Source organism: Bos taurus, chromosome 5 (genome assembly GCF_002263795.3).
Source record: "Bos taurus isolate L1 Dominette 01449 registration number 42190680 breed Hereford chromosome 5, ARS-UCD2.0, whole genome shotgun sequence".
In the NCBI taxonomy this organism is placed as follows: Eukaryota; Metazoa; Chordata; class Mammalia; order Artiodactyla; family Bovidae; genus Bos; species Bos taurus.
This window is the reverse complement of record NC_037332.1, coordinates 111289397-111312379: the sequence shown is the minus strand read 5'-3', so window position 1 is coordinate 111312379 and position 22983 is coordinate 111289397. Positions and strand designations below refer to the sequence as shown.

Sequence of the window (22983 nt, the reverse complement as noted above, 5' to 3'; positions counted from 1 at the left end):
AGGGTGTGAATGCCTTGAGCAGAGTGTGTGAAATGCCATGGAGGAGCTGAAGAGGGCATAACGAGTTTACTGGGGTAGTGGGGGGTGGGGAGGATTCATGAGGGTTCCCGGCAGAGGTGGTCAAAGGCATGTGTGCAGAAGAAGGACATTCAGAGTACAGGGAGAGCCTGAAAAAGGACAGTGTGCATATTGCAGTGTGACTTGGGCCATTTCATACACAAAGGTGTGTGTGTGTGTGTGTACATGTTCTTGCACTTGAGCATGATGAGGTTGGGTGGTAGGTTGAGCTCAGATGGCTTAGATTTCCATCCACTGGTCACAGGGAACCACTGAACACTTCTGAGGAAGGAAGTAATATGATCTAATTTATCTTCTAGAAAGATCCCTCTGGGTCTAGTTTTTAAAATAAAGGAGGAAGAGAGAGGAGAGAATGGGGTCAGTCAAGGGGATGTGGCAATAGTCTGAACAGTCAAGGGCAGAATGGGTGATATTGACAATATGGGGATCATTTATGGATCATCCGGTTTCCTTTTAACTGGTACCAGGCTCCTCTCCGGTGAAGATGTGGGTTGCTTGGGAGACAGGATAAAAGGGAAATATTCAGAGTGGAGTACAGTGTTTCTGGGTGGGACAGGGCTCCTTTCAGATGCAAGGAGGGACAGTTAGCAGTTTCAAGTCCTATAGGTGTTTAGCAGGACATTCTACACTCAGGAGGTCACTGGTGGACTTTAACGAAGTGTTGGGAGTAAGAGTCAGATTCCAGAGGGTCTAGTGGAGTGAATGGGAAGTGAGGAAGTGGAGACAGCCAGCACAGAGAATTTTTCCCAGTGTGGCCATGAAGGAGAGGAAAGAAATTAGAAGCTGAAGCAGCGTTGAGGAAAGATTTTTGCTTTTTGTTTTTCCTTTTCTGGAGAATAGAGAAAACTTAAGCCAGATGATTTGGTTTGAAATGGGAGGTGAGGATGGGACTTGCCCCCACACCCACCTCCCAGGGGCCTCTTTTGGGTGAGAACACTGCAGAGTGGTTGATAACCGCATGGTGACAGTACCCAACAGGGAAGGGGGGGACTTCTCACCTTGTCCCAGACCCCTCAGTGACCTTGGTAAGGTCCTGAAGAAGTGAGGGTCACTTTTTCCTGGGTCAGGAGCCCAAGCAGTATTTTGACCTTGAGAAGCTCCAGCATTGAAGGCGTGCTCTTGGGAGCCACATTGCCAGATCTTGCACAGTGAGGGCAGTTATATAAACACTCAGAGTGGGGAATGCATGGACGCTAAGTCGCTTTAGTCGTGTCTGACTCTTTGCGACCCCATTGACTGCAGCCCGCCAGGCTCCTCTGTCCATGGGATTCTCCAGGCAAGAATACTGGAGTGGGTTGCCATGCCCTCCTCCAGTGGATCTTCCTGACCTAGGGATTGAACCTGCCTCTCTTACGTCTCCTACATTGGCAAGCAGGTTCTTTACCACTAGCACCACCTGGGAAGAGGGCAGGAAGGGGATTGTTCAAATTCCACCTGGTTTGTGCCCTGCGGACACTTTCCGATTCCCCTGCTCACGTGTGACAAGGCTATTTCCATAGTAAGCTTTTATCTTAATGGAGAGACAACAGTGGCTACATGGACTGCTGAGGATTGGGGATCAGGCTATCCGAGGTGTTCAGAGGCCACGGTGCATGGGTGCCACAGACTCTCCCATCACTTCTTTAAGGGCTTGTGCTATTTGGCACTCTGAGATGCAGAGTCCATGCAAGTGTGGCGCATGGAATGTGGAAGAAGTCCAAGGCCTCTTCAGCTCAGCAAACCGCCACTACAAGTCAAGTGCGGGTGGAAGACAAGCTTTGAGAAACCCCAGAGTGGCCAGGTGTGAGTGGCCTTTACTGACCTGAGTTTCCTCCAGCAGCCTTTCCAGGCATCCCCACCCACACCTTCCTCCTGTTCCAGCCGTGCTGAGCCTCCTAATGCTGACCAGACTCTGCCTGAGCTTGACCATCTCTGAACTTTCACCAAAAGCCTGACTCACCTTTACTGCTTTCCCTGACAACTGACGTTGCCACCCCTTCCTACAACCCCATCTTTCAAGGTGGGATCCTTGTTCCATACCTGTGCTCCTGAGCACTTAGATAAAACATCTATGAGAAGCCCTGCACACGGATGTATTTCCCACTCCAGACCACAAGCATCTCAGGACAGGGATTGTGGCTTATACAATTAGATTTCCTTCACCCCGCCTGGTGGTTAGTGCACGGGTGCTCAGAAGAAACCATTTTGGTTGAGGTGAATTTTAGATTTTGAAAGAACTGTTTGTGTTTCTTGAGAAACAGTTTAAGCAGTTCAACTGTTAGATTAACTTCGCGATTAGACCAGAATAACCTAAACTCTCTCTGGCTCTCCTGGGCCCCATGTCACCTACCTTCAGAACATCGCCAGCGTGGAAGCCCAGTTCATCTTCTCCCGAGGCCATGAAATCGAACTTGGCAATGGCTTCCATGTTGTAACGTGAAGCTGGAAGAGAAATAATGTGGTCATTGTGTTTTCTGCCAGAAGGGCAGTCCTAGCGGTTGGTAGTGGAGGATCCAGTGTCTCCAGGCTGGAGAGGGAGGTGCAGGCACACAGGAAGGGTTTTTGTTTTCAGAAAGAGCTGCCTGAGCCCCTAGGATCCGTTTTCCGACATCGTTCTCTGAATCTCCAGATGCCAGGAACAGGAAATGAAGGCCAGTGACCGCCTTCCCCCTCTCCTTTCATCCCCATTTGCAGTCCTGGCCTGTGATCATTTCTGGGGCATCTCTGTTTCCGGTTGATAAGGACAGAAGACTCGCTATCATCGCTACCTTGGGGCCTGAGGGGCTGGAAGGACTGCTCTGTAAACACTGTCCCTCGGCAGCTATATTTAACCAGCCGGTGTTAATTAGACAGATGCCATTTTCTCTTTTACATCTGAATCATTTAAGAGAATTAGCTTTGGTCAGTGGGGAACTTAGCCATCTTCTACATGGTTTGAGAGTAGAAAGCATTCTCGTTTTAGACCTGGGAGACTCAGATTCCAACTTTTATTATTATTATTATGGAAGCCAACATGGTTTTGGAAATTTTCATTTTCATGCCTCTGAATTGAGTGAAAATATTGGCCCCTCTTAATAATATGTGAGACCTGTATAAAGATAAATAAGTCAACTTACGAATGAAATATAGTTGGGTTTTTTAGGAGACAGTGGGGTGTAATAGAAAGAGAGAAAAGTCCTGGTTTTGTTGATGGACAGCTGTGTGAGCTTGAGCAAGTAAACCTCCTAGAGTCTCAGTTTCCTTGTTTGTAAAAGGGTGATCATAATGTTCAGTGGAGAAGGATGTAAGATGAAATTAAATAATAGACACCAGATGTTATCCAAGACAAAACCGAGTTTGAATAATTTTGTAGAATGAATTTATCCTCAGCAAACACAGTCTAACCAAAAGCCGCAATAATTTTCTTCTGATTTTCCCCACCTCCTATAAAGTTTTCTCTTTGAAATTTGATGCTTATTCTCCATGACCCTCAAGTTCTTTGGTTCTCTGCTCACCGTCAGGACACCGTCTTGAACGCTGCTGTTTGGCATTAATGTTTTGCAAAATTTGTCTTAAGTATGAAACCCTGTAGCTCAGAAACCCTCAAACCTAACTGACTTTCTATGACCAGTAAACTGGGACCACATGTGTCCTCTCAGTGGGAAATTCTGCCCAAGTGAGGAGATTTAGGTAAATTACGAAGGTGGTTGCGGGTGGGAGGGGCTGACTTGCATAGATCAGGGGATTAAAGCTGACTGCTACAGCAGTGATAGCAAGGGGCGCCTCCTCTGATTCTCCACATTTGCTTGGTCTTCCAAAGGCCATTTGTAGGGATGAGCATGACAAAGCCCAAAGACATATTAAGCAAAAAATATCTCAGGAGCCAAAGTGAAATGTCATAGCTCACTGCCTGAGCTTTATCACCAGCCAAAACTTATTTCCAGACTCAAAATCTATATACTTTTTATGAACTTTCTTCAAGATCTGTCCATCTAAGGCAAATTAAAATTTTTGTGACCCGGGATGACCCACTCAACAGGAAGGAGTACTCTGTCCTCCTGGGTGAAAGCTAAATGCTTTTGCTGATTGGATTCACCCCATTACTTTCACATGCAAAGCTTTCCCTAATTAAGGCCTTGCCTCTGGTTTGCAGGATGATGGGTTCCTGTGGGTCACCCTCATGGTATCAGCAGCAGACACTGGTCACATCAGGAGATCAAGTGTCAGGTGAATGGTCCCGAAAACCAAGATCCCATTTCTATGCAAATTTACCTTAATAAGCAGAATGGAGACAAGGGGAGGGCAAATGATAGACATATTAGAAAATCACATACATTAGAGATAAAAAAAAGAACCTAAGGCATGCTCTAGAGATGACCTTGAGCTTAGAAAGATCTTTCCTACCTTACATATAACTCAGATCAGGCCTGGATACTTGGTCCAAGCTGGCTCTAAGTCATTCAGTGAGAAGACTGGAAGCAGAAGGAAAATTGCTTCTGAATGGTGGCACTTTTCTCTGCCTTCCCCCAGGAGGCAGGTGGTGTGGCAAAGCCAACAACAGAGGCACACTGCAGAGCTCCCCAGCTTGTAATATTAATCCTGGCTCAGAAAACCCAATTAAACAGGCCCACTCTTCATGAAATCACTTTGAAAAAATTTGCTTGTGTCCCATTTCCATTTGTGAAATGAAATCTGTTCAGATGCTGCTTGGTGGCAGAGAGATGCCCCGGCTGGAAGGGGTGGGGGATTGCTCCGTTTTCGTTCAAATCACAGGGCTTTGCAAGCTCTTCCCTTGAATTTACCATTCTCTGCTTCCCTAATAGAGAATGGTAAATGTGCCAGCCCCAGGGGTTGGTCTTCTGTTTGATCATAAAAATGCGTGGAAATTGATATCCTATTCCTTGCTATCCATTAGTTTTAATTTTGAAAAGTTAAAAATTACCACCCAGGGAAAAAAAAAAAAAACAGAGCTAACACAGTTTATTCAGTATTTATCCATTTTGTTTGATAGTCTGTACCTACCACTGCTACATACTGCATCTGCAAGAGAAAAGTAATAAATGATGGAGATAGAGCATGGTAGCAACAATTCCACGAGAGAAAAGGTGGGGGTGGGGCAGAGAGAGAAAGGGCAGCAGCCTCAAGAACTCAAGAACGCGGTGGAGCCTTCTCATTGCTGTTTGCAGTAGAGTGCTCCTGACCTCAGGGGAACATGAAGACAGACACCTCTTCAGAGAGCCGCACAGACGGGTTAAATGCGCTTTCCCTTCCAGTGATCAGTCTTAGAAACGGCTGCACTGCTACCTGCCATAGAGTGTGAATAAGAAGTGACGGCATTCAGGTGCCAAGCCGCTGTCAGCCGCTTCCCCCTATTCATCCCAGGCCTGGGGATGGTAGCATTTGTCCAGGAATCCCGCCTCTGAATTGCACAGGGCTCCTGCCCCAGGTGCTGGCTCTGTTTCCTCACCAGCCCTCTGCATCTCTCTCCCTCTCCCACTTGACAAATGGCATGGAATGCCCATTAGCAGCCCTGAGACATAGATCACCCCGCATGCCAACAGGATGCCCTCGGCACGATTTTATCTGCCCTTGTATTTCCATTTAAGTTTCTTGTACCACCAAAATCCCTGAAAAACAGTCAGGCTATATACTACGGATGTTTATCTGCTTCTAAAATATGTCACCACAGAGGATGAAAACAAAAGTTGGGAGACAGTTCTTTAAAAGAGTCTGCATTTGAAAGCCAAAGTCAGGGGATGTGTTCAGAAGAAATACATAGTTTCCATCAAAATGGTACCAGGGAAGCAACTTCTTGAACAATTTCAGCTCCTCCTAATTTGGCTATGAACAGCCAAGGCTTTCGTTTTCTGTATCTCTGAAAAAGAGTATTTGCATAACAGCACAGAGCTGGTGGAAGATGCAGGCTCAGGCCCCGGGGAAAGAAGGAATCCTGTGTGCGTGCTCAGTCGTGTCTGTTTGTGACCCCATGGACTGTATCCTGCCAGGCTCCTCTGTCCATGGGATGTCCCAGGCACACATGCTTGAAATCCTCACCCTTTCAATCTGCCAGGCAAAGCCCTTCTTGGAGGCAGTGGGAAGGAAGCACTTCCCCACCTCCCCGCCTAAATTGACAAGGTCAGTGGCTTTTCAGATGTGGGAAACCTTATGCTGCCAGGAAAAAATGATGCTCGCTAAGCCTCACTGTACACAACAGATCTGTTCTTGAAGAGTTATTATGAAGAGAGTATTTGTAAATGGAATCATATTAGCGTGCATTATGGAGACTCATTCTACAAAGGAACCCCATGGTGAATCCCTGTATTAAATGAAAGGGAAAATTTGTTATGCAAATAGCTACCTTTTAATTTCTCTGTTTTAAAGGCTGGGTTTTTTCGTGCACTGAGTCTTAAAATAGATCGCACCTGTGTATCTTCTCCCACCTTACATAGTGGGTTAAATAAATTTAGTTTACCCTTTTCTTAACCCCCAAATGCTTTGTAAAAACCTATATATATTGATATATAACATTTTACCTTGGAGTATAGACGTGTGTGTGTGTGTGTGTGTGTGTGCGGGCTCAGTTGTGCCCAACTCTTTGCAACCCCATGGACTGTAGCCCACCAGGCTCATCTGTCCATGGGATTTCCCAGGCAAGAATACTGGAGTGGGTTGACATTCCCTCCTCTAGGGGATCTTCCCCACCCAGGGATCAACTCTCATCTCCTGCATTGCAGGTGGATTCTTTACCTGTTGAGCCACTGGGGAAGCCCGAGTATAGACTAGTAATCCTCCAGACCGTTTTTGCAAAGGACCAGAGAGAAGAGATTTTCAGCTCTGGGGGCTGTACAGACTATGCCACGACCAGGCGTCTGTCCTTTTTCAGGCAGGCAGCCTGAGAGAACAGTAAACCAGCAGGAGGAGCTGGGTTCTAATACAGCTGGATGCCGTCACCGACTCAATGGATGTGAGTCTGAGCAAACTCCAGGAGGTGGTTAAGGGAAACCTGGTGTGCTGCCGTCCATGGGGTTGGAAAGAGTCAGACACGTCTTAGAGACTGAAAAACAACAAGTTTTATTTATGCTCACTGAAACTTGAATTTCATATAATTTTTACATGCCAAAAGATATTATTATTATAATTTTGCCCCACTGTTCAAAAAAGTGAAAACCATCTCATTTGTGGGAAAAATACATGAGTCAAATTTGACCTACTTGCCATAGTTTACAGACCCCATATAGTCTTTAAAAATTTTCTTTTTGTTTTTTAGAGAGTTTGGGAATAGGCTATTTTTATTTTATTATTTATATACTTTCGGCCATGCCCTGAGGCATGTGTGATCTTAGTTTCCGGACCAGGGATCAAACCTGTGTCCCCTGCAGTGGAAGAGAGGAGTTTTAACCACTGGATAGGGAAGTCCCATGTAGATGTTTTTAGCTATATCCTATCTCCCCTGGTAGTCTGTAAACTTCCTGGGGTCTCATGAGTAGATGAACCTGTATTTGAACCTCAGACATGCCATTTACTTCCCAAGCATCCTGCTTCTTCATCCTCAACCTGATTCAGTTCAGTTCGGTCTCTCAGTCATGTCTGACTCTTTAAGACCCCATAGTCTGCAGCACGCCTGGCTTCCCTGTCTTTCACCAACTTCCAGAGCTTGCTCAAACTCATGTTCATCAAGTCGGTGATGCCATCCAACCATGTCATCCTCTGTCATCCCCTTCTCCTCCTGCCATCCTAACCCGGTAGCAGCCACCCTTACTTCATGGGGGTCTTGTGTGTAAATGTGTATAAAGACTCTGGCACACAGTAGGCATCTGATGAACAGTACCAGCAGTTGCTGTTATTTCTCCTTACATGCCTTGTGCTACCTCGCCAGTGCTTAGTGGCACCTAGCAAATGCTTGCTGAGAGACTGGCAACATGATGAACGACCTGCCATCAGAATTACAACTGTAATTGATTTCCTCAGAAGAGGGGCAGCCGATGGAAGGACCCATTTACAAGGATCGATTAATTTCCCATTCAAAGGTGCCCTGACTTCTTGGCAGACTCAGCCAGAGATAATGAAACATGCACCCACATTAAAGGTTTGATTTATTTAATCCAATAGAGGGCAATGGTGCGCCCCAAACCATGGATTTCATCTTGTAACTTTTCTATGCATCTTGAGTCCCTCACAATCCTTCTCCAGACAGGTTGGCGACTGTCTTATTTGTCTCTGGTGCATTTTAAGGCATAAACTTTAACATTTCAAAGACTCTCAAACCCATAAAATACAGAATTGCTTCAATGGAAAAGAATCGGAAGACATCTGCTCCTACACATTTTCTGATGCTTCAGTTCTCCTTGAGCTCCCTGGGAAGCAGGTCCCCTTTCATCTCCAACTGACCAGCCCCTCACTCCTGTCTGTGGGTCTAGGTTGATGTGTGTTGAAACCTCAACTGTGTGTTTTCTTTTATCTTAACCTTCCAGCTGTGCTTAGAGCCCTTCTGCCTTTGTTTATCACCTCTTACAGGGCATTGGACAGAGCAGCAAACCGAGAAAGGTCATAGAGGGCCCTTCTTGAAAATTCATACTCATAGGGTGGACAACGGGGCTTCTCTGGTGGCTCAGATGGTAAAAGAATCTGCCTGCAATGCAGGAGACCTGGGCTCAATCTCTGGGTCAGGAAGATTCCCTGGAGAAGAGAATGGCGACCCACTCCTGTATTCTTGCCTGGAGAATTCCATGGACAGAGGAGCCTGGTGGGCCACAGTGCACGGGGTTGCAGAGTGGGACGACTGAGTGACTAGCGTGCACACACACAGGGTGGACGGCTACCTATCACTCACCTGTTAACCTTGGCTTATCTATTCTTTCAGAGATCCAAATCGATCTGTTTTGGAAAAGAAAGTGAAAACAAAGAAAAAGGCTGAGCATGACCAAGAGATCAAGGCTGGTCTTTCCTCACTTTGGGTTCTCAAATGACAACATTTTGCCTCTGTTCTAAACCAGCAGAATTCTTGCTCACAGGGTGCCTCTTAATCAGCCAGCCATGCTGGAAATAACCTTCTTGCTGAATGTCTTACAAGGCTTACAGATTTCTTTTCTGCGCCTGCTCTTGAATTACTCCTAACTCGTCCTCTGGAACTCTTATAATAGAGTGCCTCCAATCCTATTTTCATAAGATCCCTTTTCTCCTTTCTCTGGAGATTTGGATCTGAAGTCACGTGTGGAGGGTGAGGTGGGAATTGGAATCTTGGCTGCTACCATCTACGGCAGATAACCATGAACTTGGGAGCAGCCACCAGGGGCTTCTGCTTTAAGCAATTTACAACCAACAGCTCCTGTGCTTCTCTGGATCTCCCGAGTCAGAAACACAGGACCATTCCTTTTTGGGTTTAGCATCTCTGAGGCCTTCTCAGGAGGATCTGGCCTGTTTCCATAGGTACTCTCTCCATGGGATATAAACATTTCTGATTATTATCACAACCAGAGTGACCCAAGACAAGCAAAATGTACCCCACCAAACCATTTCTGGCTAGCTGGCTAAGATTTTAGTGCTCTCTAAAAGCCTCCATTTAAAATGATTTTGTCCACAGGGACATTCTTATTTTCCTCTCGTCCCCAGGTGACTCAATATTTCCTCCTCCTAAGTTCCAGGAAGGACTTCCCTGGTGGCTCAGTGTTAAAGAACCCACCTGCCAATGCAGGAGACGTGAGTTTGATCCCTGGGTCAGGAAGAGCCCTTGGAGAAGGAAAAGGCAACACACCCCAGTATTCTTGCCTGGGAAATCTCATGGTCAGAGGAGCCTGGTGAGCTACAGTCTATGGGGTCACAAAAGAGTTGGACACAACTTGGCAACTAAACAACAGTGACAACAACAAGCCCCAGGAAAGGATAAATCCCCTGGCATGTCCGCCCTGGGTAAAGACATGCAACCAGAGGGGGCCTTTGAAGCTTGTCCGAAGATGGTGATTCCTTGACGGCTGACCTGCTGATGCCAGTCCTGGAGCCACTAGGAAGTGGCTTATGAACGGAAGCCTCAGGGGACACGCCATCTCCCTGCACAGGTGTGTCCCACACAGAACAATGCATCCTCTAAATGCTTCCCTGAGGAAAGCAGCAACAGAGCGGTCCCTGATGTCAGGTAATGGGCAGCAGGCAGTGGGATAGGAACGTGGGCAGGGAAGGTGTGCTGCCCGGGATGGACTCAAGCTCAGCCCATAACCATCCACTGCAAGGCTGGTGGCACCCAGCCCAAACTTCTAACATCTCTCTCCATCAGGGCCTCCTGCAGACCCTCTGCCAGCCTCTTAGTTCCAGTCCAGCCTGGGATCCCCAGCCCCACCTGGACCCCTTGGCTTTGCCCTGAGATTTTTTTTTTTTTTTCCTATTTTCCAAATGGGAATCATCTCCCCAGCTAGAAGGCACTTGGTTTATAGGTTTGGAAGCTAAAGAAATATATTTCAAAGACTAACAGACAAACGTGACACAAACTAGAGAGTCCCTCTAAGCTCCTGATATCCTTATTTAATCAAATTGCTCTTCGGCTGGTCCCTGTCTGTCACTGTGGATTATGGAGATTTCATTGGTCTCAAGGATGCTTTCCTCTCTTAAAATTAGCTCTTCTTTTCCTCCTTAAGGTTTTTTGTTTTGGGCAGAGGATGGCAAGGGGAGGAAGGTAAAGAGGGAAGAGACAAGTCAGGAGACAGTCCCTGTGCAGGTCCCTCCCCTCCCCTGCCTTGTAAATTGAGTGATGCCCAGGAGAAGGGTCATCAGTCGTATAAGGATGTGAGAGTTCAACCATAAAGAAGGCTGAGTGCCGAAGAATTGATGCTTTTGGATTGTGGTGCTGGAGAAGACTCTTGAGAGTCCCTTGAATGGCAAGGAGCTCAAACCAGTCAATCCTAAAGGAAATCAACCCTGAGTATTCATTGCAAGGACTGATGCTGAAGCTGAAGCTTCACTACTTTGGCCACCTGATGCAAAGAGCCGACTTATTAGAAAAGACCCTGATGCTGGGAAAGATTGAGGGCAGGAGGAGAAGAGGGTGGCAGAGGATGAGATGGTTAGATGGCATCATTGACTCAATGGACATGAGTTTGAGCAAATTCCGGGAGATAGTGAAGGACGGGCAAGCCTGGCATGCTGCAGTCCATGGGGTTGCAAAGAGTCAGATACAACTGAGTGACTGAACAACAACAGAAGAAGGGTCACTTGCTCTTCTTTCTTCCGAATATTTATTACCTTACTTTTCTTTCATCAACACCAGTGCGGCTTATAAAACACAACTTTCTCGTTAAACTCAAAGCGTACCGTATAAGATCTCATTCATTTTCAAGCTTTTTGTAAGAAAAAGATCTCTTTCTTTAAACGTAGTGTGTGTGTTCTCTCAAACTTCAAGCAAATTCTTTTTTTCCTGTCTTGTCACTCTGCCAGGTGAGGCTGCCAGCCACGGTGACCTGGTTTCAAAGCTCAAGTCTGTTGCTGACTTGGTAGCAGGGGAAAACAAGTTCTCTGTGCTACAGTTTCTTCATCAGGGCTTGAGAGATTTCTCACCTCGCAGCACAGTGTTTCGGGAAGATAATACAGGAAGTATGGCTCATTCTTGGGAACCGACAGTTTGGTGGATCTTTCTCCAAAGCACTTTTTGCCTCTTAGCTATCTACCATTCTGTTTCGTAGAGAAAAAAAAAAATTTTTAACTTCAAAAATGTCAAAACTCGTAACACAAGCATAAACTCCTTTGCAGCTTTTCAAGGCCCCCATCTCTGCCCCCATCTTTCTCTGGGCAAGTGTTAGCTTCTCCCTGCTTACTGAGAACCCCAGACTGCAATGTATCAAGTGCATTGTAATCAAGACAATCTAGTAAGTAACGAGAAAAGATAGCATTGACCAAAGGGAAGTGGGGAAATGGAAGTTTGAGAAACACAAAACTGATTTGGCTTCTGAACCTTATCCGTGGGCGCAGAGCTCGGTCACTGTGTTGCTACCTTGAAACAGGAAGTCCCAGATCTTCCCTGTAGGAAGACCTCAGGGAACATGCCTCACCAATGCCTAGAAACAAGAACCAGAGAAGACTAAGTTTCATTCATCGATATGATCCATTACGTGCCAAGGGCTTCACAAAGGGCCACTGTTTGCAAAATGCATAATCATAATCATTATTATTATTCACATTTTCTATATATTTTTTGTTGTGCCATAGAGCATGTAAGACGTTAGTCTCCCGACCAGGGATCAAACCCGTGTCGCCTGCATTGGAAGCACAGAGGCTTAACAGTTGGAGCACCAGGGAATGCCCTCATTCACACGTTATGAATGAGAAACTGAGGTGAGAGATTAGGGTACATGTCTGCTGGCTCCTAAGGCTGTGCTCTTTCTTCTCTGTCCTAGCGAAATATGCAAGTCAGTTCAGGATAATTGCTAACTAGCTTAGGGCCCCCGAACCTTCCTGGGTTGCTGTCCTTCAGCCAAGAAATTGATGGGAACAATTCTCACATACCCTCAAAATTCAAGCCCATTGCTCTTTGGTCAAAGAGCAAAGACTCTAATAAACCTGGCTGACCTTACACCAAGCAATTGTGCTTTCTGGCAATTGCAGACGTGGAAACAATCTCAGTTAATAAACTTACAAGGAGCTGTCCTCTTCTTTCCTTTCCGTTCTCCCTCTCTTTCTCTCTCTCCCTCCCTGTTTCTCTCTGGTGATGCCATATTTTTCTAACCTTTCCCACCATCACCTTTTCCTACAACGTGTTCTACTTTTTTTTTTTTTTAATGTGGATCATTTGCAAAGTCTTTACTGAACTTGTTACAATATTGCTTCTGTCTTGTGTTTTGGGGTTTTGGCCTGAGGTATGTGCCATCTTAGGGATTGAACCAGCACCCCCTGCCCTGGAAGGCAAAGTCTTAACCACTGGACCACCAAGGGAAGTCCCTGCTCTGTGTTTTTTCTCTTTTTCTGTGTCTTCAAAACATCAGCGAAACTTACCATGAATCTAGTTAGAAAAAGTATATCTAAAATGTCCCTGTTTAAAAATCTTCTACACTGTTTGTATTTAAATAGCCCCATGAAAACATCAATCCAAAACAATAGCCACAAAAATGAAACAGAAAGAGCCCACCCCGCTGAGGTGTTACCTCCAGCCTGACTCTGCTGCAAGACGAATCCATCATTGCCACTTCCTCATTTTATCCTGATTGTTTCCTAAAGCAATAACAATTGTCTGCAGAAACACCACGAATCCTGCTGGCGAAACCCAACCAGGAGTGAAGCATTAAAAATGCCCACACAGAATCAGAAATTACTTAAGGAGCCCTGTTCGGAGGGCCGGGGGGGATGGTGGTATATGTGAGTGGAAGACAAGAAAGAGACAGCCCAACAGACATTTTACACATCCCCAGGCTTCATTTTTTCACTTCCTATTTTCTATTCACATCATGAGTTCCTCTGGAATTTATGACCAGGATTTTATGGAGCCTTCATGTTCTCTTTCCCTTTCCCCCTTCTGTTCACTTCGCATTTGTTTTTATTGATTTGGGCTCTGAAAGCTTTGGCTCATTTATCACATATTTGAAAGCCTTCATCTTCTTACTCTGCTGTCACCAGGGCTGTAACACCATTCACAAACACCACAAATACTCTCGGCCTCCCCCTCCCTTCCCGCACCACCTGTGCTCGGGGCCACCTTAACTTCACCAGAGCACACAGGGTAGAGTGGATGACTGCGTGACCACAGCTACTTCAATCTTCTTGTCACTTTTACTTATATTCCCCAGCCCCCATTTATTATTGGAATGAGGGTCATTGTTTTAGTTCACTGGTCACAAAAGCTTGCAAAAGCGGACATGAACCCTTATGACAGCTTGCCTTCCTTCATTTCATGCCTATCCCTGAGAAATTGGAGGTAATTACATTTTTATTGATCAAGTCACCCCATAAAGGTACTAAAAAGCTGCCAACAGAAGGGAGGATATTGTGAATTGCTTCCATCAAATGAATAACTGGAATATTCTTGTTTTTTGGATATGTAGGTCTTAATTTGAGTTTGTTTGAACAGAGGAACACCTGTATGGGCCTTGTTTAAAGTCCTTCTCTTTCTTTTTTAATTTCCAGTTTTATTCAAGCAGGCCCTAAATCTTGGATTCTCAAAGGTGAAAGTGATTCAGAAAGTTGGTCTTTTCCCAATTTTTAAGATGATAGAGAATGGACGTGGCGGGGGTGGGGCAGGTGGACTTGAAAGGAACAGACTAACAGCTTGGTGAACTGGTTACATGAAACCAAAATGTCTGATGATAATTTTCAGTCTGAATTTTTCCCTAAGAAGAAAAGAAAATACAAGAAGATGATGCTTATAAGCCCCAAATTCTTGTGTCTAAGCTTAAATATCAGCCTCCCCCACCACCATTCCAGGTCCTCCACCACACTAACTCCTTGCTCTCTGGGTCACACTGCAGTTTTCCAATATTCTTCTCAAAATGTGTTATCTAGAATTGGATTCAGGATTCAAGATGTGGTTTCGGCTGGGCTGAGTAGTATAGGACTATTTAATTGTTAGATCTATACAGAAGGTCCGTGTAGTCAAAGCTACAGTTTTTCTGGTAGTTATGTGATAGTTGGACCATAAGAAAGCTGAGTGCCGAAGAACTGATGCTTTCAAGCTGTGGTGCTGGTGAAGACTCTTGAGAGTTCCTTGGAAAGCCAGGAGATCAAACCAGTCAATCCTAAAGGAAATCAACCCTGAATATTCATTGGAAGGACTGATGCTGAAGCTAAGGCTCCACTACTTTGGCCACCTGATGCAAAGAGCTGACTCACTGGAAAAGACCCTGATGGGGGGAAGTTTGAAGACAAAAGGAGAAGGGGGGAGGCAGAGGATGAGATGGTTAGATAGCATCACTGGCTCAATGGACATGAATCTGAGCAAATCTGGGAAATAGTGGAGGACAGAGGAGTCTGGTGTGCTGCAGTCCATGGGCTTGCAGAGAGTTGGACACGACTTAGCGACTGAACAGCAACAAGATTTTTATAGTGGTGTCACACTGTTGGCTCTGAGGGATATAGCAACTACAACAAAAGTCTAGGTGTTTCTTAATGTGAAGGAGGGTCAAGCCAGGCTTGTCCACTTCTTCAGGGGCTGTTTTTGGGAAAGAAAGTGGGAGGTTCAACTTTAGTCTCTCTGACTTTCCTCTTGTTTTTGTTCCCTGTTGGCAGGTCTTTAGTTCATCGCAATTTGCCTAGGTGTGGATCTGTATCCCTCCTCTTGCTTATCTCTTCCAACTGTCTTTCCATAAGCAAATTCGATGGCTTTTTGGTCTTTATTCCACAATAAACGGAACACGGGCTTTGCAGGCAGGCAGAGTTAGGTTTGAATCCTGGCTCCTTCATTTAATAATTGTGTGGTCATAAGCAAATTGGTTATCTCTGAACTCTTGTTTCCTTCCCTAAAAACTCCCTCCAGGTTGCCATTCACGTATTCATCACTATTTTTTGTGTATCAACTGCAAACCTGCCAGCTTCAGTAGTTATCTCTCTACCTGTCTTTCTTATCTTGTTCTCTAGGGTATCATGAAAAATGCAACCAGATGCCTTGCTGTGAAAGCAAACTGTGCCATGCCCGTGGCCCTTTCCAAACCTCAGGAGAAGAAAATAAACCAGAACAGGTCAACTCTTCCTTGAGGGATGCTTGGGGAAATACAAAGTGGAAGAAATTCGGCTTCTCACTCACTTTCCCTCTTATGTGTTTTCTGTTCCCCGCTCCTTGTCCTCTTTTCCAGTCTGTTGTTTCACTTTCTCGTGTCTTTTAGATCAGCTGCTGTCACATTAGCTGATGCACTCCCATCCTCCTTCCACCCTACGCTGTCTGCTTGATGGAGCAAAGACCCCTGTGAGTTGAAGAGTCCTGACACACACAGTTTCTGAGGGTCATTTTTCTATTCAGAATTCGTCAATGTCATAGGTAGGTAAACAAAATTTTAAAAAAAAGTCAGGAACAAGACTAGTGCCTGCCTCATAGTGTGCTGCGGAAAAACAAGTGATATATCCTCCAACCCACCCAGCATGGGGCCTGGCACATAGGCGTTGTTAGCTATTTTGACTACTTGCATTTTCCTCAATTATTGAGACATGTGGCTCAAGGGGAGCACGAATGAGGAAGTACAAAACAGCCAGTTTAATGTGAATTTCAGATACATAACAAATTGTTTCAAGCTACCTCCCAGATCCACTCAAGTCTCTCTTGGGACTTCCCTGGCGGTCTAGTGGTTAAGATTTCACTTTCCAAGGCAGGACATGTGGGTTCAGTCCCTAGTTGGCAAGCTAAGATCCTACATGACTTGCAGCCAAAAAACCAAAACATCAAACAGAAGCAATATCATTGGCAAATTCACCAAAGACTTAAAAAATGGTCCATATTAAAAAAAAAAAAACACCTTAAAATAATAAGACTCTCTTGTTGTCATTTCAGGCCTTCAGCAATCTCTTTCCAACCTGTCTCTCTAAACTGACTTCAGAGCACCACCTACCCTTTGCAAATGTGCCTTAGTGAATGGCTCTTCATTGCTCTCTAAGCAGCCCATCCAAATCCTTCCTCTGTACTGGTCCTCCTCCTGCCGTCTAATTCAGGCTGCCATGCATGTACAGCTGTGCAGGTTGTCTACTGAACAAGGACCCCCAAATGGGCTTCAGTGGGGATTGAAGAAATTCACCTGGTGCCCGTCTAACCAAGCTCCCAGTCCCAGGGGGGGGACTGCACGTGCCTAGAACCATAGGCACACTCCTCTGACTTAAATAAAGGCAGCTGGCTGAACTTCAGCTGCTCCTATAAGGCCTCAGTCAGGGGATCCCTGCTCATCCCCTGAGCTCTCACTCTCTCTTACTCTTCTTGGAGACTCAATGTCTCTACCCCTTGCCGGCTGTTGTCGCCTTGTCAAGTGAGACGAGCAAGTACATAGGCTTTGCAGTCAGACTGCCAGAGTTCAAATCCTGGCTCAACTACTGGCTGTATGGGTGACCTTGAGCAAGTTATTTAATCGCTCTGAGCCTCAGTTTCCTCATCTTTAAAACAGAAATGGGGCTTTCCTGGTGATTTAGTGGTTAACAATCCACCTGCCAATGCAGGGGACATGGGTATGATCCCTGGCCTGGGAAGATTCCACATGCTGCAGAGCAGCTAAGTCCATGAGCCACAACCACTGAAGCCTGTGTGCCCTGGAGCCCATGCTCCGCAACAAGAGAAGCCGCTGCAGTGAGAAGCCTGAGCATCACAACTAGAGAGAAGCCCCTGCTCACTGCAAGTAGAGAAAGCCCACGATCAGCGATGAAGACTGAGTACAGCCAAAAATAAGTAGGTAAATAAAATTTTTAAAATGTCAGGAACAAGACTAGTGCCTGCCTCATAGTGTGCTGGGGAAAAACAAGTGGTATATCCCCCAACCCACTCAGCATGGGGCCTGGCACATAGGCGTTGTTAGCTATTTTGACTACTTGCATTTTCCTCAATTACTGAGACGTGTGGCTCAAGGGGAGCACGAATGAGGAAGTGTATATCTCACGAAGTCGGGGTGTGAGATAAAACACGGAACAGCCAGTTCAATGTGAATTTCAGATAAGCAACATATTGTTTCTAGCATAAGTGTGTCCTAAACATTTACCTTGTCCAGAGAACTCTCGAACAGGTAGACTGGCTCACGGTCGAGGACGATGGCTAAGGATTGTTTGATCTTTTCACCCTCTCATCTCGATTCTCCCTGCTGCCCCTTCTCCCCACGCAAGGCCTGTCCCATGAGATCTTTCACACGAAAAGTGTGGCGGAGGCTCTCCTGAGGGATGAGACCTGAGGTCTCTGAATGAAGCCTTTAGGCGTTCTTGTGAAGGTTGTGGTTTGTGTGTAGAAGTATGTATTTTCCCATTCATATGCCCTGTGAGCCACAAAATGTCATACATCCCACTTTCTCTACCTTTCTGGTGTTATTTGCTGCTTTTGACATTGTGTGTGTGTTCAAAGACACGCTATTACTATTATGCATTCTGGAATGCTAAGTGTTTTGGTAAGTGGGTTTTATATACTGGAATTTCTCTTTTTCATAAGTGACTTTTCGTGTAATCCATGTTTGTGGTAAAGCTGGAATCCTCTAAACCTTCTTATGCATTCAGACTTTTCTCTTGTGATTATTCTGGCATTTCGCATCGTTATTCTCAAATTCACTATCTGCTCTCTCCTATCTATAACGTGTCAAAAATTTCCATGCTTGGCATTTGCACTACAGTAAAAAAATTCCTGGGCACCGGCCCCAGTAAATTATTAGTAGTCTCATCACGTAGTCATCAGGTTGACATTTACTTGTATCATCCATGTATCTAGTCCTGATGACAAATAATCCCTGAATGGGCTGCTGATACTTCATCCTTTCTTTATATGATTTTGCCTTCCTAGAGCCTTGTCTCTTCCTGGAATCATTGCAGAGGAAGTTACTAAACCACCAGCAGTACCAAATGTGGTTCTGTTCTTTTCATGATCTTCTTGTTTTTTATAGTCTTTCATTTCAAATCCTTCATGACTATCTCCCTGCCCAGATTCTTTCCTTTCTCTCTTCTCTGTCTGCACGACCAAGAAGCATCCATTTCTCCTCGTGTTAGCCTTCAGATTTTTTGCTGTTTGACCTCACTGCTCTCATGCTCCTTCTTCCTCTTGGGAGTATCTCCTATACTTTATCCTTTCACTCAACAAGCATCAGTGAGTGAGTGTCGAGTGAATGGATAAAGTATAGGAGATTCTTCTATAGGAGATACCTGGCATTGTGCCAGGCACCATGCTTGATGTGGAGATCTGGCACGGATCCGAGAACACATCCTACCCTCAGATGGCTCAGAGTCTTGTAGGACAGACAGACAGGTCGACCAAATAAGCAAGAGAAGTGTGACAATGGAGCCAAATGGAGTGGGTGAGGAGCTACAGGAGTGGCTCCTCATATCTGGCTCCTGGTTTGGGTACAGGCATAGCAGGGACCGGGGAAGCTTCCCTAAAGAGGTGCCAATTGAACTGAGCCTTGTGGACAAGTAGAGGGCATGTATACCGCAGACAGAGGTGTGTGTCAGTAGGAGCTGGAGCGCCCAACTGGTTCATGATGGCCATTGTGGATTGGCAGGAGGTGGGGTTGGTGTTTCCGGTGGGGTCAGGTCATGGAGGGCCTTGCGTAGCATAGGAAGGATGTTGGACTTTATCCCAAGGGTGATGGAGACTCACTAAATGCTTTGATACTCTTTGCATTAGGTACTGTTTAATCTCGTGGCAGTGTGCAGGGTTAGAGGGCATGGTGGGCTAGAGATGAAGAAACTATTACAGGAGGCTTGGCCTGAGATGATGAGAGTCTGAACTATGACAGTGAGAGGCGGGGCTCTTCCTTGGCATTCCTGTGCTTTTATCTCCACAGTAAGTGCTTCCCATGTATCCTCTCACATTTATCCTCTTCATTTGCAAGAACCTGAAGGGTCGCAAAGAGTCGGACATGACTGAGCAACTGAACTGAACTGAGGAATAAGAACTATCATTTAATCCATCTGATAGATAAGGAAACTGAGACTCAAAAAGATTAGATAATGCCCCAGGTTCACAGGCATCAAAATCTAGTGGAGCTAGAATTCAAATTCAGCCCCATTTGCTCACATGGTAAACCTCGTTTTAACTCAGGTGAGTCACCGGGACTTTTTGACCAATTAGGAGTGACTAAAAGGTAAAGAAGAGTCTAGAGCTGGACCGTCCTATAGGAATAGAATACAGATCACAAATGCAAGCCACACATGTAATTGAAAATATTCTAGTAGCACATTAAAAAAGAAAAGGACAAATTTTAATTTATTCTATTTAATCTTATATATCCAAAATACTATCACTTCAACATGAAATCAGTCTAAGATATAAAAATATTTCGTCTTCTTTCTCTGAGCTAAGTCTGGTGCATAATTTACCCTGAGTGCACATCTCGGTTTGGACCAGCCATACATGAGGTACTTAACAGCACACGTGTCTGGCGGCTGCAATATTGGGTAGTGTGGTAATAGAATGGCTTTCATCTTTCTTCTGTGGGCAATATGGTAGATGGAGATGACATTTTTGGAGGTAAGAGAATATAGGAAGAAATGATCCTTTGGAAGGAGTTTGAAATTCAAAACATCTAGGTAGAAACATCTAGGTAGAGATTCCTAGTCTCTGTCTTCTTTTGTCTGTTGGTGTGGATCTCAGCAAAAAGGTCTGAGTGGACATATACATTTGGGAGTTATTCTCTTTAGATGGTTGTTAAAACCCCAGGTAAGAAGGAATCACAGGGGGAGATTATGTAGATGGATGAGCCTTTGGAAACAGCGGGAAGGCATGGATGCCTTGTACAGATGAAGGAGTTTATCAGTAGCAGCAGGTGAGGTCTCTCCCCTTGAACAGGAATGAAGGACAAGATGAGCACGGATGCAGAGGGTAAGTCTGTGCAGGTAAAGGGTGGGGGGATGATGGCAGGGGTCCTCCTAGCTCATTCTAATTCTTTCTTCCCTTCTGTAGAGAAATGAACCCTGGCTCTTATGTTTGACTGCTCACAAAATGTGTATGTGAAAAGGGGAGGAAAAGGCAAACAAAATATAAATATTTGCCTAGCTGGGGACCAAAACCAAGATGAGCCTTTATTACTCCTAATTACCACCCCATTTTCTTTCTCTCTCATTAAACTTTTTATTTTGAAATCATTATGGACCCACAGGAAGTTGCAGAGTACAGAGAGTTCCCCTATTACTCTTTATCCTGCTTCCCCTGATAAAGATATCACGAAACTATAGTATTAAAACCAAGAAACCGATTTTGGTATGATACTACTAACTGGACCTCTAGCTTCCCTTTTACCACTTCCTAGCAAAAAGTAAACTGACTAAAAAGGAAAAAGTGATGTAAGATGTAATGTCCAACCTGGTCAAGAGCTTGGTGTGTGTTAAAGAGGTTTATCCCTGTAACTAATTGACCTACAAAGACACTGCAGTAAATGCCACTAAAATGCTCAAAAATACCTTCTTACAGCCATTTGTAATTTGCTCCAGGATTATTTGGTTAAACCAGGCTCTTCTCGTTTGTATGGAGAACAGCAAGGAATAGACTGCTGTATTAGAGATAGGTATAGATATATAGAGAGAGATTCAGCAGCATCTCTGACAAGAAATGCATGGTTCAGAAGAGGGAAGCCATGTGCCCAAGGCTGTACTGTTTTATAATCTGGGTCTCGCTGACTACAGCACTTAAGCTCAGTTGACGACATTATACTATCTCTAGGTATGTGGCTATTTCATGCCCTCATCAACACAGAGGAAAACCGATGGATTAGGAAGGAGTCAGCATTCAGATAAGTGACTCCATTCAATGTTCAAACAGGGAGGATTTCAGAGGAACCCACAGCACCCAAACAATACATTCCTCGATAAACGCTAAGGGGTTAATCGAACCAGTTCACAAAACAAACAGACTCAAAGGAAACAGGCGCATTCCTCAAAAGCAGGATCAAAGAAAGAACCAAGAATCTCTTTGCTTCAAGAAAACAAAAACCAAAGAGAGAAAATTAAGCCGACTTGAAGAGAACAGTGGCTATCCATCGACCGAGGGTTGGTCAAGGCAAGTAACACATTTATTTACAGAGTAAGAGAGTTCTGCTGTATTTTCACTGCAAGTGATAATTTGTTAACGGGTAAATATGGAATGACTTTCTTTCTTCCTCGGTGATAAATGAGTTCACTTTCTCAAAAAAAACCCCAATATGTCTGGCAAGAGGTAGAAGACAGAAAAAAAAAGAAATATTTCATCCATTAAGATCTGAAAAGCAAAAGAAATACATATTTCTGATAGCTGGCTGGAAAGAGGTTAGCCTTGACAATTCCTGGGCGGCTGAAGAAGGAAAAATTTAGCAGGAACAGGCTGAATAAGGGTGGTCAGATGCCTTAAGGCTGAGTGATCTCTGTAAAATGACATTTTTCCTACACCGGCTCCTTATTTATTCTGTGTATCTACACCTTCCCTTATATCACCGAGTATTATATGTGTGCTACCAGTAATAAAATAGTTTTTGTCAAATCCAAGAAGACAGGCTGAGAGCAATTTGCAGCTGTGGGAGCAGGACACAGGGTTTTGTCATCTGTTATAGCCACTGGGAAGGGTCTTCAGCCTTCAAGGGCCAAGACAGAGCAGCACACACGTGATAAGAACAGAGGAAATAACTGAAATCAACTCAGCTCTATTAATGTTGTTATCAAATAGGCAAGGGAGGGAAGAAGAAACAAGTCCCTCTTTTGATGGATTGGCTCTGCATCGACCCAAGATCAAATTCAGCCAAGAGGTCAGTTTTGTCATTGATTTCCCACCAACTGTGCCACTCGACCATTCGTATCGAACCCCAGCCATTGGTTTGGGGATGAAGAGATGCAGTCTGCATTTTGAAATCCGTGCAAATGCTTAAATAGACCCTGCTTTCCAGGCAGGCAACAAGAATAACCACCAGATACAACTTCAACTCACCTCACCTTCTAGCTGTTGAAACATGAGACATTCCTCCCATATCTAGTCCACTGCAGGGGAACTGTTTTTATCAAGGTCTTTCAAGACCGGCTCTGAGACATATCGTAGATATTACCACCAAAGTCCCACAAATAGACAATGAAATAAAAACAATGCCAGGCCGACAGGCACACCCAGGCAGGCAGAGAGGGTAGGAGTCTCATCACTGCCACCTTCCCCCAGATCACTTTGAACTGCAGATAAGCTAAGTAGGGCCAGCATGGCCACGGGGGCAGCATGTAAATGTGATCAACGGGGCATCTGGTTTCCTGTCTCTCTGCAGCGTTCATGGAAGCGATCATGAAAAAAAAAAAAAAAAGAAACGGGAAGAAGTGAGGAGGAAAAATAAGGAGAGACAGGGCCCCTTCTAGGGAAAACAATTTTAGTCC

The 22983-nt window shown here is 45.0% G+C and overlaps 1 protein-coding gene across 3 annotated transcripts in view; it reads right to left on the bottom strand.

Annotated features, from left to right (window-relative positions):
- Positions 1-22983, bottom strand: part of GRAP2 (GRB2 related adaptor protein 2) — a 67570-nt gene that overhangs the window by 18297 nt on the left and 26290 nt on the right. For 2 of the 3 annotated variants that reach the window (XM_005207393.5, XM_005207394.5), the window contains exon 2: positions 2408-2499. In XM_005207393.5, coding sequence (XP_005207450.1) covers positions 2408-2485 — 78 coding nt within the window. In that variant the 5' untranslated portion in view covers positions 2486-2499. Of the gene's footprint in view, positions 1-2407; positions 2541-22983 lie in introns of those variants that run through there. The other variant, NM_001192560.1, reaches the window with a different exon arrangement.